The following is a 15,623-nucleotide window of genomic DNA, read 5'->3' on the forward strand; positions in this document are numbered from 1 at the left end:
TTGTTGAAGTGAATGGTCATATCTCCAGTCTCACTCTCTCCACTGCTTGCGCGTGGTGAGGAGCAATGGTGTGAGAGTATGTGGCAACGTCGCGGACTCGCGGCAAGAGTGTGGATCAGCAGGCTTGCTAAGTGATGGACACTGACATGGTAGGTATCTTGATCGGCTCTACTTTGAAGAGTAAATAGTTTCGTTGAAGTAGTCAAAGAGTGCAGTTAACGCCAAAGCCGACGGCCCGACTGAGATGACGGTGGCCATTAATGATTTATCGATTCATTCGATTGCGTTGCGACGATTGAGTCCTGCGATTTGACAGGCAACCGATAAAGTTTTTGCAGTAAGGAGTAATACTGTAATAGTAGGTAATCTCATCTGACAGTAATTGTGCTTGATAGGCGAACGGTCTGCGCTAACTGCCGGTGGCCTTATGCTGGTCGGTGAGTCCTCCTCACTCCTGCACTTTTATATATAATTAAGCGAATATATGATATAGGCGAACCATGTTTACTTGGTAAATTTTCTTGAGTACAATCAATATTCAATACATTAATACAATATGTACCTATCCTTACCAAAAGTCTGAACTAGATTGGACATAATTCATCTACTTTCAAGTTTCAAATTCAAAGTGCCAGACGGCAGACTGCCAGTGACAGTGAGACAGTGACAGAATACTGATGAGTTGCCACTTGCTGTTGCCATGCCCATAAGTGGCAGCCCTTGCAACCAGTGCAAACTGCAAGGTGAGTGTGATGTGTGACTGGTGAGTTAGAACTTTCAGTTTCATGGATGATTTAAAAAATTAAAGGCAAACATAAGCATTAGTGCTGCATTACTATCAAGTATCAATTTGTGATTTGTCAAGGGTAGCTAATTAGGCATAAGCCTAAGGCAAGGGCCTAAGAACAAAGTGGCTGAACCGCTGAAATTGTACAAGCATGGAATAAATCTTGCCTTTTGAGCTGCAATAAAAGCTTTTCTACGATTAAAATTAGACCAATTGCAGTTCTAATGCCCAAGATTCCTGCTAGATAAACTACCTCTAATTCAAAATTTCAAAAGTAGACTCAGCACTCTCAGCAATATCAGGCCTGACAGGCCACATGATCCAGAATGCATAAAAATTTTTCTCCTCAGTCCTTGGAGCTGCAATATTTTATTTCATTGAATAGGAAAAATTGCAATACTGAAATGAAATTGTATAGGCCTATCTGTGCACATGGGTGTTTTTGTCTCAATCATTTATATTTTACTAGTGACTCAGTGAGTAGCAATTTCTGTCAATTTTCCTGTTTGGCATGTAAGCAGTAAAGTCCAAGACCAAAGCCTGCGGCTGCCGCCTGCCATCTACAGTCTACACAATATTTATCCATTAAATGCATATCATTTCTAAAAAAAATTCCCATGCAGGCCATATTTGTTTGGAATACTGAAGCAAAATTCATTCAGATGAAGAGAAATTATAGCTGCTTTTTTTTTCTGGAAAAAATTTGAAAACCTAATTTTCATGTAAAACTGATTTTGAACCTATAAACAATATAAAATTTTTATAAATTTGGTTAATATTTATAAAAAACTGCTACACCCTCTAAAGTGTACAATTGCCAAATTTTAGGATGAATTGCAATTGTTTTCTCTTTACCATCACTTTAAATTAGGTTGGAATTATAAAATATAAATTTAGGAATGGTGGGTTGCAAATTTAGTATCAATCCAGCATCTATCCAGCAGGGTCTACAGGAACTCTAGCCTAATGCCCTAATCCAACAATATCAGATTAGTAAAAAAATCCCAGCTTCAGTTCCCGATTTTCTAATATATATAGTTTATATCTAAACCTTTTCATTTATTACCTCTTACAAATTCCTCCCTGCTTGAAATGACTATTGTTTAACCACTCCTCTGGCCATGAAACCTGACCTGCTGTGATAGGTACTGTCAAATGGGGTAAATTGGGAACATCATCCCACATTTCATAGAAATGTTGTAGCAGCTAAACAAATCAAAATATTGCCAAACTAAAAATAGTGGTGTAAAGTTCAACATTTATACTTTTACTATGATACTATCTATGTAGCATAAAGTACGTAAGTTGAGAAATCATACATTTACTACCTTAAAAAAGCCCTGAAAAAAGTATATATATGAAAAGTGAGATTTTGGAAACATACTTCTGCTAAGGTCTGTAGCAAAAAAATATTTACCATATCAAAAAATTTTACTTACCACATAAAAGTTGCACACAGGTGCTGGCTTAAAAATGTGATTGACGGAATTCTCATATCTCATTCCAAAAAAAAAAATTGGGCTGTTTCTGCAGGACAGGGCTATAAGGGACACCCCTAAAAATGCATTGACAGTAGAACCTTGATTTGCAAAGGCTCCAGTTAATGAAAAAATCAATTAACAAAAAAATTTTATTATATTTACCTTGCTCACCAAAAAAATTCCACTTAACAAAAAATTAATGCATCATTGGTCTTCACAATATTGTGTAGAGAATATCATAGATAGAATTGTGCACTGGGCAACATAAAATAGAAAGTAACTAACCTAAACTATGATTTATTTCTCCCAAAAATATGATGGTTGTCACTAAAATATTACCTACTTTCTGTTTCAGGTATGTTACTACAATATTTTTTTGTTATAGTGAATTCACTTGACCCAATTAAAATGGGGTGAAATTACAAGCCGTCCTGTAAGCTTACAGATACAGAAAAGTGCTATAAGGCTGCTGATATGAAGCTTGCAGTGGACAAGGTCATTGTAGATGCTCAATGGCATGTTTATGGATACAGTAATGTATGGATATGGTAACATCATTTCAATAAAGGAAAAATGAGTAAAAATCACAGAAAATATTATTTATTCTACATCTACATCATCTACAAAGTAAAAGGAGGATTTCAGATTACTGTTAGTATACTGTAATGGATGAGTACGTAGTCAAGACTGTCAAGTACATGCTTCATGTTTCAAATGTTTTAAAATTAAGTTTTATTTCAAGTGTCCCAGATTACCCTGTTCCCAGGGGTAATTCGAGATGCTTTTATTTTGTGTCTGGCACCTTACAAATAGCATCTAGAATTATTTGAAGATGCCATATGACAGCCCTTGCAAAGAGCTATAAAATGAGCCAAACTTGTTTATGAAATGTTTCATGATAAGAAGTTAACAAAAAATGCTCAAAACCATCCGTTATTAACGGTACCCCATTGGACGATAGTACTATGATATTCTCATTCAACCTAATCCATCTTGGTGCTTTGTGCTTGATCCTAATTGAGTAAAGCATCAAAATTTGGTATTTTCATCTTTCTTCTTGACAAACATCAAACTGGACCTGAATATATATAGTAAGGAACTTTCCTTGTCATGATATTGGGGTCTTCTGATTTTCTCCATCAAGCCAATGTGGCAGTAAATTGGCATCCCTATGTAATGCAGGTCTAATAATTATCAATTCCAATAGGATGATATCCAATATATCCTTCTGTTTTGATCATGAAGCATTGTTGTCCATATCAATCATTTTCCATATGCCATTTTGTTCAAAATTTGCCATCCATTTTAAAGTATTACTGGCTACTGTGGTTTGCTACAAATTTATTCATCCTTGGCATCTGTAACTATAGATTGGTAACCTGGACCCATTTTGTGCTTTAATTTATGGTCTGGGAAATGGCAATTTCAGCTAATATTTCCACATAATTGAAAGACTACATATAACTGGGTGGTGCATTTATTGCCACAAATCTTGATTTCAAGTCAAAAATTTGTCAAGCTAAACTTAAACAGGTATTTAAGTAATTGAGTTGTGCAATTTTATGAGAAGACATAATAAATAAGGACAGAACAGCAAGATTTCAGGCCATTAATACCTTGATGAATAAAAATTGAAACATACATTTTTGTTCATGTTTCTGAATGTCTTCCATTTTATGTTTATTTTAAGGTAACTTAAACATGCTCATTTACCAATTAATATTACATTTTAGCTTGACCCATTTTCCACTGGTTCAATACAAGAGCCCTTCTAATTATGCGACTAAAAAAATTGTTTGGTCAACAATTCTAAGTATTTGAATTATTTTTATTCTGTTCTTTATTACAGATTATCTCATTTTATGTAGAATAGAATGGTGCATTCTAATTTAGGATTTGACGTTGAACCAACAGTGGATGAAAATTCCAATGTTAGTAGGAGTTCTTCCATTAACTCCTCTAGTGGTTCAATTAATGACTTTCCCAATGAAAGAAATTCATTTACAAAAATTGCTCATGAAGATGAGATGGAAAACTCATCTGGTCAAAGTTCATTCGGCACAAAAAAATTTATTGCTAGTCTGGATGTTGGGACCACAATTATTCGATGCTTTATTTTCAACACAAATGCTGAAATATGTGCTTCAGCTGAAGAAAGGGTAAGAGATGTTTTAATTGCTTGCTATTCCTAACTGTATGCTCTAAGTAGAAATGACATATTTGAACTATACCATATAGGTACTATAGTTAGCTACATGAAAATATTTTGTTTTGAAAAATAGTTACACAGAACAATTATTTTGTGAAAATTTGATCAAGACAAAATCTCTAATTCTGAGGGTGATCAGGAGTGAAAAATATTTCTGAGCAGCAAATAAAGCTGAAAATTTCAGTGAAAATTTAAAAGGTATCTAATTCATCATTGAGCAATATAAAAAAATATAACTCAGTACTCACTGCAGTGAGTGACAGAGCGCGCATTTTCTCGTTGACAAAAACTTGAGGTCACGGACAGACAGACAGACAGGCAGACAGACAGACGGACATGGCGAGCACAATAGTGCATTTTTCCATAAATGAGAAAATGTTCTAAAAACTGGTCACTAAAGGTCTGTTCAAGTCTTATCTCCAATGGAACTTATTTTTATTGGATTTGATATTCTATAGTACAAGCATGCAGTTTTGTTAATGAATCAATCAAGATTTTCAGCAAGCTAAAGTCTCACAGCTTTGAGAAATGGCTTGAAATCTCCAGTCATGGCTTGGAAGGTAGATATCTTTTACTCCTGCACCTGATGAGATAGAAAGCTAAATGGGTCACTGAATGTTATACCTATCACATTTGAAAGTTTGTTGAGGAATAAAGCATGCTGGTTTTTCATAGAATTTTGTCACTATAAAATTTTTGTACGGTAACTCTAATTAGCATATACGGTATTTTCTAAATTTAGGTTGAGTTACTTCATCCTGAACCTGGTCATATTGAAATGGATCCAGAAGAGACTTGGAATAAATGTCAGCTGGTCATTCAAAAAACAGTTGAATGTGAGTACACTAAATTATCAATGCAAAATTATTTCATATATTTTGATATGAGTTGTTAGGTTGTATGTTGATATGAGTTATGTTAAGTTATATGGTGATAAGAGTTATGTTATGGATGGAAAAATTAACAGATACTAATTGGTGGGCATGGTCCTGGTAATGCAGCCTCAAACAGAAGCTTAGCTCTTCTGGTAGAGATTTCAAGTTACCCTTTATTGTTCATTCAAGTCTGTGTGCTTTTTTCTAGCTTTTCTGGGAGAGATTTCAAGTTACCTTTATTGTTCATTCAAGTCTGTGTGCTTTTTTCTTTAGTATGATACTTAATTCATTTTTGTATGTTTAAGGTGTTGGTGCAGAAAACATCACAAGCATTGGTGTGTGCACTCAGCGTGGCACTTTTTTGCTCTGGGATGCTGTTACTGGCAAGCCTTTCCACAATCTCATCACCTGGAAAGACCTGAGAGCAGATGCTCTGGTCAAGCATTGGAACAAGTGCTTCCAAATGAATGTCAGTTTCATCTCAAGATTTAGATAGTGAACAGGATCAGGTACCTTTAAATCTTTACTGATCACAATAACTGTTTTGTTTCATGCCTTTCAGAATACTTTGATGAAACTCATCCTGCCATTTCACACTAGTGTTGATCAATTTTTATTTAGAAGCAGTGTCATGCCTGACAATATTTGTAACTTGCTTGCTATATTAATATTTGCTAGATTTTCAGCTGGATTGATGAATTCCCTTATATTTATCTCTCTCTTTATATAATGTTTACTTATCTGTTCTTGCATTCTCTAAACATTTATTTAATTGCTTGCCTTCCATAAAATTGGGTAACTTTGACCACTTTTTTTTTCAAAATGATGCCATTTTTTTACTAGATAAGTTAAACTTAAATTGAAACAGGCAAAATACAGGTCTATACTCTAGCTTCACTCACCATAAATTGCTGGCTCCTGCCTCTCATAGTTTTGATGTAATATAAAAAAAAAAGTGATGGTCTTTGTTATCACAGTTCTTGGGGTCTCTTTGACCGGGTGGTAAAATCAATTTTATTTTTTGGTAAAATGACTCAAAGTTTTGGTGCATTGTAGTAGAACTCTTCTAGTTACATATGCAAAGGACTAATTTGTGGGAAGTGTCATAGTTTGCAAATTGGGGGCTATGACACTTTCCTAAAATTTGTCATTTGCATATGTAACTAGAAGAGTTCTACTACAATGCATCAAAACCTGGAGTTATTTTACCAAAAAATAAAAAAATTGGAGGGGTACTCCAACAGGCTTTAAATAGTAGCTCTTTTTCGTGGGTCACATTATTAATTTTTTAACCTATTAGATATGCAAACTTTTTAAATCTTTTTATTGTGTTACGTAGCCTCAGTATTAGGCCTTTGATGGCCATTGACAAAATTTTTCTATGTCAAATAGTTTTTGAGTTTTGGGGGTTTTTGTTAAAAAAATGAAAAGTGGTCAAAGTTACCCCGCCGGTCAAAGTAACCCCATTTTATGGTACTCTAGTTGTTTGATTAACTGTTTGACTAGCAGGAGTACCTATAGGTACTATGTTGCTAGTACTATGAATTGCTAGTACAAGATAACACCATCAATTGCAAGATATAGTTACTCATAAGCCTATTCAAAATTTTGCATGTAGAAAGAAAGAACTGCCATAAAAGAACTGTGGAAATGATTGATGATGCAGACACACAGGAATAAATGCAGATTTTATCTGCAGTTCTAAAATGTTGAGTGTGTTGCAGTGTCTGAGATGGGGCAGTACTAAGACTGTCTCTTATACACATCTAGATGTGTATAAGAGACAGAGTCTGCAGTTCTAAGATGTTCTGTGTTGCAGTGTCTGCGCTGGGGCAGCAGTTCTAAGATGTTCTGTGTTACAGTGTCTGCAATTGGTCTGCAGTTCTAAGATGTTCTGTGTTACAGTGTCTGCGCCGGGGCAGTCGCTTCCTGCACTTCTTGACTGGCAGTGACAGATTTCTGGCATCAAGCGTTTTGACCTTCATGAATGCCCAGGTTTTATGGCTAGTCTTTTTGTTATCTATCATTCAATTCTTCTCATGTTACGTACCGCAATTTGTTCAATTGCTTTTGAATTTTTCTTAGTTTTTATCTATACGAAAAAAATTTTTTTCTCAAATAAGAAATTAAATACCAGATCCTTCAAGTAGTTTGCTGTCGTCCTTTTAAAATACAACCATAGAATTGCTGTAATTGCTTGATTATTTCCCAGGTTGTGATGCGTCTGAAGTGGGTTCTGGAGAATATTGCTGAGATGGATAAGCTTATAGCAGGTGGCAGGGTGCGATTTGGGACACTGGACACCTGGATTGTCCACAAACTGACCCAAGGCAAGGTGCTCTATTCTGTTCGCTACACATTTTATAATCCCATGTCACTTCTCACCAATTTTACATGAATGATTTTTTAACGAATTTGTTATTCATGACATATGTATATTTACTTCATCCGAGAAATGAACACTAAAAATCTTTTAAACTGCATAGAATTTGACATTAGCTGCCTGATACTTTTTTTTCATCTTGGAGCTATTCCAAATTCATGATATAGAATTATTATGTTTACTTATAATACAGCCGCCACAATATAGGTATAAACCTATAAAATTTCAGTGTGGCATTCTTGCAATTTCCTGATGTAGGAAAACGTTCAAAGACAAGTTGTTTATTTTGCAGGTGTATGCATCGGACTACTCTAATGCCAGCGCCACGGCCATGTTTGATCCCTTCTTAAAAGAATGGAGTTCCTTCGTCTTGCGCTTCCTTGGTATCCCAAATTTAATTTTTCCTGAACTACGGCCAAGTTGTGGGGACTGGGGAACCTGTCATCCCAGTGTCTGTGGGGCTGCTTTGCCTATAACTGCTGTGGTCAGTAGAGGATGTCTTTCACTATAATATTTGTTTATGACTCTAGTGCTAGGAGAAATTTATGGAATTATTTATTGATTTTAATCTTTTATTAGTTCTAGCTATAGTAATTCAGATGTATGGGCATCATTTTATGAGCTACGTACACATTAGAGTGCTAAATACAATTTCAGGGATAATTATCATAAATTCATTTTAGTTTAGTTGAATATGTGCATCAGTTATGGAATTTAGAATAATATTTGTTACAGATTTTTAAATTTTGGCATTATGTAGAATTGTGGACTTTCCATTCACAATGCTAATATACTTGGCCATTACTGTACACTGTGCATTCTTTCTAAAATTATTTCATTCTGCCTCTAACAAATTTAATTTTTTGTACCCTCTTTTTCTACATTATTGTTGTGCTTTACAATACATCATAGCCATATTGTTCTAAGTACAACAATCTGGCTTATTGAAATCCTGTCTCGTTTAAAGAAAAGACTTCAACTTAAATTTCAAGTTAAGTAGCACTGAAATTAGAGTAAGTGGGTCCACTGAATGCAAGTCTTGTTGTCAAATCTTCATCTAGAAATAGTATGGATGAAGCTTAATGTATCCATAGATAAAGTGTTACAGTACACAATGCTTATGGTGCAGGTCAGTGACCAGGGGGCATCTCTGGCAGGGGGAGGAGGACACTCACGAGGCCATCTCAAGATCACCCTGGGGACAGGCGCCTTCATGAACCTCAATACTGGCGAGCAGCCTCTGGCTACAGTGTGTGGTGAGCGGGTTTATGGTCCTGTACAGTGCATTGTATTGATACTGTGTAGAGTTGAAGTGTATCTATACAGTGTATTGTAAGCAACAGATGTGTACAATACACTAGTGAACAACTTCTTGCTACAGTTTGCGGTGAGCGGGTTTATGGTCCTGTACCAATTTAAATAACTTCTCCTGCTAACTATGCCAATATCTGAGTCTATTTAGTATATCATACACAACAGATATGTGCAATACACCGTAACATCCTCTCGCTTTTGTGTGTGAGAGGCAACAGATGTGTTCAATAAATTACATCACACATTTGGGTCAATCGCAAAAAAAAAGTGTCTCGAATGTGATATATTATTTGTAGCTCTTGCGCGTCCTTTCCATAAAAGTTCACTTTATTCAGTATATTTACACAGTAAGAGAGGTTAAATAATGCTTAATATTTGTTGAATATAGTGGAACTTAATGCCATTTTCCTATTAGTTTTCCAAAGTTTGTTTGAGGCTAACTTGTGAAGCTCCTCACACTTGTTTGGAGGCATGTTTGATGTATTCTAGATAAGTTTGATGTAAGCAATTACATCGGAACTTCGTCTAAAAAATTGCACTTTCAGGAATATACCCGGTGGTTGGGTGGCAGGAACCTAAGGGCAGAGTTGTGTTCATGGCTGAAGCCTCAGCGTTGGACGTCGGCACGGTCATGGAGTGGGGACAGCGCGTTGGTGAGATGCTAACCTTGCCTAAATGAAGCTTATGGCCTCGTTCACAACACATTGCCCGGCATATGCCAGTAATATGCCGGGCTCAGTCCAGTAAAATATTCTTTAATGCATTTCCATAGAAGCATTCACACCACGAGCATGGAAGGTGCCTTGCACGGCTGGTGTGAATGCATCCATAGAAATGCATTAAAGAATATTGGACTGAACCGTGCCTGGCAGTATGGTGGGAACCCGGCTTAAATATTCTTCACACCGTTAGAATTGAACCACGATTTTATTCTTTACCATTTTTCCTTTAATTTCAAATTAATTTACTGGTTCAATCCCTATTTCTAAGAGAGCTGCAGAAGATTGTCTACTCTATTTCTTTTAATTTTGAATTGATTTAAAAGTTCAAAACATTTCTTACAATGGCAGGAAGATTATTATTTACTCAATTTCAATTCATTTCGAATTAAAAGTCGGACGATTTAATATTGTTTACTACCTATATATCCTTTTATTTGTGATTATAAAAATTTCTCCATTTATTTTGAGTTCAATATCAATTTAATGTTTTCTTGGCAACAACCATGAAATTAAACCATGAAAATATATAGTATTTATGGCATTAACGAATATTCAACTTCTGATATAGAAGAGAAAGCTCAAGGTTGGTGTCGGAGTTCACATTCAACTTTTTCCTAAATTCAATTGAATAAAGGAAAAGTTATCAAACTTGGAATAAAATCAGTTTCATCATTGATTTGGAAAAAGGTGTAAAACTTGAAGTGGAACCAATTTCATCTTGATATTTAGAAGATGTTATATTAGGAGTGAAACTAATTTATCGATCTACTTGAAAAGAGATGTCAAACTGTAAACAGTGTAACGCAGAATATCAGAGACCGTTGTTGTGCAGGACTCTACACCGACGTGACAGAGACCGCTGCCATCGGAGCGTCCGTTCCAGACTCTGGAGGCGTGTACTTTGTCCCTGCGTTCCAGGGCCTCCAGGCGCCCGTGAACGACAGCACCGCGACGTGTGGCTTCATGGGCATCAAGGCAGTGACGACGCGTGCCCACCTCGTTCGTGCCCTGCTTGACAGCTTGTCATTCCTTGTCTACCAGATGTTTGAGGCCATGCTGGATGAGGCTCGGCAGCCGCTGCTTGATGCCAGGTATTCCTTGTCTACCAGATGTTTGAGGCCATGCTGGATGAGGCTCGGAAGCAGCTGCATGATGCCAGGTATCATATGTCATATTTTAGTCTTAAAATGATTGTAGCCACATAACTCTCCCCGACTTTTGAGTTAATTAAATCCCCGATTTAAATTAAAAGCTTAAGTTTTTTTTCCTTTCACAAAGTACGTTTTTCAATGAAAATGTATACCGGTAGGTACTATAAAACAAAAAATTTATCTACGTTATGGTAATTTGAAGCAGAGATATAATCAATTAAAAAGTTCATGAATTTTAAGTGCGACACTCCGCATGTCAGCAAAAGTCAGAGTCAAAGTGCTGTAAAATCGCTGTCTTGTCACGCCATTTGTGCACAACATTTTCTTCTGGAGAAATGTAGCGCAGTGACTGTCTGTCCCACTTTACAGCTACTTTTTCACGCCACACTCGCTCCCCACTTGCGCCCCCACTTGTGCTCCATTAGATACTTCACTCATGCCCCACTCCCGCCCCACTCTTGCCTTACTCACGCCCATTGCCGCCAGGGTGGACGGCGGAGTGTCGCGTAACGAGCTCATCGTGCAGCAGATCGCGACGCTGACGCAGCGGCGCCTGACGCGCTACACCACGACGCAGCTCAGCGCCCAGGGCACCGCCGTCCTAGCCGGCCTGGGGGCAGGTGCGTACCCCCGGGGGTTCTGGTACCACATGTGTCCTTCTGATGTCTTGTACCACATGTGTTCCTCTGGGGTCTTGTACCACATGTGTTCCTCTGGGGCTGTCTCTTATACACATCTAGATGTGTATAAGAGACAGGTGTTCCTCTGGGGTCTTGTACCACACGTGTTCCTCTGGGGTCTTGTACCACACGTGTTCCTCTGGGGGTCTTGTACCACATGTGTTCCTCTGGGGTCTTGCTGTCTCTTATACACATCTAGATGTGTATAAGAGACATGTGTTCCTCAGATGTGTATAAGAGACAGCCTCTGGGGGTCTTGTACCACATGTGTTCCTCTGGGGTCTTGTACCACATGTGTTCCTCTGGGGGTCTTGTACCACATGTGTTCCTCTGGGGTCTTGTACCACATGTGTTCCTCTGGGGGTCTTGTACCACATGTGTTCCTCTGAGGGTCTTGTACCTTCCGTTACACGAGCCAGGTGGTACATACATGAGTTAAATTTATCATTTTAGTGTGAAGTGTAGGAAATTTTGAGTCCAAGTTGATTTGTTGACAACAATCGCTTAGGCACCAACCCAATTAATGATCAAATTTTTATTATTAAGGCTATGCTAGTCAAGGCTTTTCATCCTAAAGTGTATTATTGTTCAGCTAGGTATCACATTGGTTACGTCAATTGATTCAATCATTTTCAATGGGCGCCATAACATCACATTGATGATTGAAATCAAGGTAGATGAGCAACAAGTGGAGTATATAATTACTTTATAATTTTGCACGTTTACTACAGGCGTTCACAAAAGCGCATCTGCTGTAGACGCGCTGCTGGTTGTGGAGCGCGTATTCGAGCCTGAAGCAAGCGAGCGTCCTCGTCTGCTGCTGCACTACGCCAGGTGGAAGAAAACCTGTGCAAGATTCGGCGCCTGGACATCTAGTTTCGAGGGTCAACTCTAATATTCTTCCAGTCAATATTGTGCTCTTTAAAGTTGATAAAATTTTATGCTGGATGAAGGTATGAACGTTTCTGAAAATATATTTTTGGTACCTAAACTTAGGGTGATGATTGCGATCAGTAGACATTCCCTGTGATGGGTGCAGGTTGTTAACGGAATGGCTGTTGGAAGCATCTTCTGTCAAACTTTTTCTCCGAATAGTTGAATTTTGTGCAATAATATTCCATGTCGCTTCTCATCTCTTCGTAAACCAATTCTTTAAAAAAAACTCCTGGTGGCGGGAATACGTTACCTTATTTTATCTGAAGCTTACCGGAATTCAGTGCCAACTTCTGGTATATCTTGATAGTTTTCAGGCCATTGATTTAACAATCACAGTCAAGTCGGATGGCTTTCAGTAAAAGTAAACCTAACCATTTTGGAAAAGATTCAAGAACGTCATAGTAAAGAGTATTTATTACGTAGTTTATATAGTTGGTTTTCTTTATGTGAGGAAACAGCGGCTCAATCCACAACTACTTCAAAATTGTAACGCTAATTTATCCCTATTTTCAATACCATTTTTATTTCTTGTTGAGAACATTGTTGCATCATTGCAATTCAAGGTTCATCTCCCTCTTTTTAACATGTAATGTAAGCGCTATTAAATATTCATATCTTGCCCTGCATAAAATTTCCTTGCCCTGCATAATTTCCGCTCCTCACCTCAACTGAAACTTCCTTCATCAGATACAATTTCTTGAATTCGGACTTATCGCTTTGTTCTTGGGGTATTTTTGGTACCTATATGTTGGGATGTTTATTGCCACATTTTAATGTGTATCCATTTTTGTTGTTCGCACTTCTTCTGTTTTTATGTATATGACATTTGGCAGTGCTGCTGCGCGCCCAACAATGAAACAAATATAATTCATGGCGAGATAATTTTATTTCTTCTACTTAATAACTACTGGCCGTGAGATAAAATGAAGTGTCAAGACCATGTGTGTTTATGTGGGTGACATATAAGATAGAATTGTTAATGTAGGTGACGTGTGTGACAAGTGACATTCGACTTGAGTGTCTTATCTCTGATCTTCTCATTTCTTGAACGTGCAGAAACTGGAGACTTCTTATTTAAAGCTGCAGTGCGGAAATCGCTTTTTCCATCTACTTAACACGATGCCTATTATTCTGAAAATGTTCCAATTCGAAGACAAATGTATATCTTACACAAATGTTCTTCAGAAAGATGAAATTTAGAACAATGCAATTGTTTTTCATCCGTCTGTTACCAATTAGTTTTTCAAAATGTGTTTATTCCAGTGGTCCGTACCCGTATTACGTTTTATTTTATGGTTGCTGTGTCCAGTGTCCACAGCAGCCACATCACCCTGCGTGAATAATATGGTACCAGACTACAAGTTTGGAAGTCTCTATACGACAAAAATTAATTTTTTTTGTATAAGAATGATAGAGTTATCGTTATATTTATTCCAATGCTTGTCACAACGTTTTGGGTTTGTTACTACCTTGCACGTTGGCCTTGGCAGCTGCAGGTGTTATGTTCCATTAAAGCTTGAGTAGTTGAGTGATGTGTTTATGAGGGATGTGTTGATGAGTGATGTGTTGATGAGTGATGTGTTGATGAGTGATGTGTTTATGAGTGATGTGTTGATGAGTGATGTGTTTATGAGTAATGCGTTTATAAGTAATGCGTTTACAAGTAATGCGTTTATGAGTAATGCGTTTATGAGTAATGTGTTTATAAGTAATGCGTTTACAAGTAATGCGTTTATGAGTAATGCGTTTATGAGTAATGCGTTTATGAGTAATGCGTTTATTAGTAATGTGTTTATAAGTAATGCGTTTACGAGTAATGCGTTTATGAGTAATGTGTTTATGAGTAGATGTAGCCAGCAGTTCTTCTGTCTCCTTATATGTCCTTAGCATCCTTATTGCTTCTTATTAGTGATTAATTTCACATCTAACATGGAAATTCTACCTAAAAGTTTACCATCTTTTGAATCTACTCAGTGATTTACTGCCAGATTATATTTTTTAGGAAGCATTGCTCATTATTATCTATTATATATTGTGTGGTAGTTGTTATTGTCTGTTACCGTTTCAGTGTTTATGCCTTGATTTACTAATAATCTTTTATAATCTGTTATTTAGTTGTCATGGTAGCTGTGGTTCTCATATATATTTTTCGTGTTAACTATTTCATGATCAGTCTATAGTCTAGATTCTAGACAGTGGTGATTGTCTGTTCTAATATCTATTCTTTATTATGTAATTCCAATATCTATTCTTTATGATTACAATAGATAAAAAAAGCTCTTGCCTGAGTGAAGCTGTGTGGGCTTCTGAGCAGTCTTGGCCTAGTTAGTTAGTTAGTTACTAACATGGCCGAAAATAACTTACTAACTAACTTACTTGACCGAAATCAAAGCTTCTCGTCTTGCGCTTCCTTGTGAAGGCTTGCACCACAAATTAAACTAAATAAGACACGTTAAAGTTGTGTTGCGTTGAAGTTATGTTGAGTTGAAGTTGTGTTGTGTTGAAGTTGTATTGAGTTGAAGCTGTGTTGTGTTGAAGTTATGCTGCCTTAATTCTCGTGAAAATAATAATGGTGAATTGAGCAGATTTTTTTGGATATTCTTCGGAAATTTTTCTTTAAAAGGTTGTATTGTGAGTGAATGAGAAGTAAATAAGGTGAAGGTTCTAGAGAATAAAGATGAAAGTTCATAGAAACTCAAGAAGCGCGTCATTATATTTAGAAATGTGTCCGAATCTTGACCAAATATGTTTGAAGAGAATCAAAATTTAGTGTTAAGGCCTTGCTTAAAATTTGATGTTGATGCTATTCAATGCGCTCAGAGCGTCTATGCTAATGTATTGTTTGTACAACCTCTGCTGTATGCTGTGGGCTGTGGTTTCTGTTGAGTGTTGAGGTTTCAAAAGACAGCGCTTCTGCCTCTCATTGTTGATCTATGGGTCTTCATTACGCTTATATTGTTTTGTTGTTAATGGTTGTTAACTCTCAAATTTATTCTTATAGTTTTTTAAATGCGATGCTTTTAGCGCAAATTTTCCTCCATTCATCTGACTTGGTTTTATATAGTTACTTGTCATTCTTTATACT

At 36.8% G+C, this 15,623-nt stretch overlaps 1 protein-coding gene across 3 annotated transcripts; it reads left to right on the plus strand.

Moving 5' to 3' along the window:
• The first annotated feature begins 125 nt into the window (after positions 1 to 125).
• Positions 126 to 13,268, plus strand: LOC108680210 (putative glycerol kinase 5). Of its 3 annotated transcripts, none has more exons than XM_047882891.1 (12): positions 126 to 149; positions 4,118 to 4,427; positions 5,220 to 5,313; positions 5,658 to 5,821; positions 7,258 to 7,347; positions 7,565 to 7,687; positions 8,028 to 8,219; positions 8,865 to 8,991; positions 9,595 to 9,702; positions 10,604 to 10,862; positions 11,409 to 11,542; positions 12,334 to 13,268. In XM_047882891.1, exons 2-12 carry the CDS (start codon positions 4,143 to 4,145, stop codon positions 12,495 to 12,497), a joined length of 1,740 nt encoding a protein of 579 aa, XP_047738847.1. In that variant the 5' UTR covers positions 126 to 149; positions 4,118 to 4,142; the 3' UTR covers positions 12,498 to 13,268. The 3 variants fall into 3 exon arrangements, with proteins under 3 accessions (XP_047738847.1, XP_018024480.1, XP_018024481.1); XM_018168991.2 differs by lacking the exon at positions 126 to 149 and adding an exon at positions 679 to 743; XM_018168992.2 differs by lacking the exons at positions 126 to 149; positions 4,118 to 4,427; positions 5,220 to 5,313 and having other exon boundaries at positions 5,753 to 5,861.
• Positions 13,269 to 15,623: the final 2,355 nt, after the last annotated feature.

The sequence above is a fragment of the Hyalella azteca genome, unplaced genomic scaffold, assembly GCF_000764305.2.
Source record: "Hyalella azteca isolate HAZT.00-mixed unplaced genomic scaffold, Hazt_2.0.2 contig11575, whole genome shotgun sequence".
NCBI classification, from domain to species: Eukaryota; Metazoa; Arthropoda; class Malacostraca; order Amphipoda; family Hyalellidae; genus Hyalella; species Hyalella azteca.

What these genes read in the sequence shown, in the direction of transcription:
- LOC108680210 (XM_047882891.1), top strand. Translation starts at nt 4,143, where the DNA reads ATGGTGCATTCTAATTTAGGATTTGACGTTGAACCAACAGTGGATGAA. An exon ending in CTTTGCCTATAACTGCTGTG is followed by an intron (nt 8,220 to 8,864) that starts GTCAGTAGAGGA and finishes CTTATGGTGCAG; the next exon opens with GTCAGTGACCAGGGGGCATC. An exon ending in GGAGTGGGGACAGCGCGTTG is followed by an intron (nt 9,703 to 10,603) that starts GTGAGATGCTAA and finishes GTTGTTGTGCAG; the next exon opens with GACTCTACACCGACGTGACA.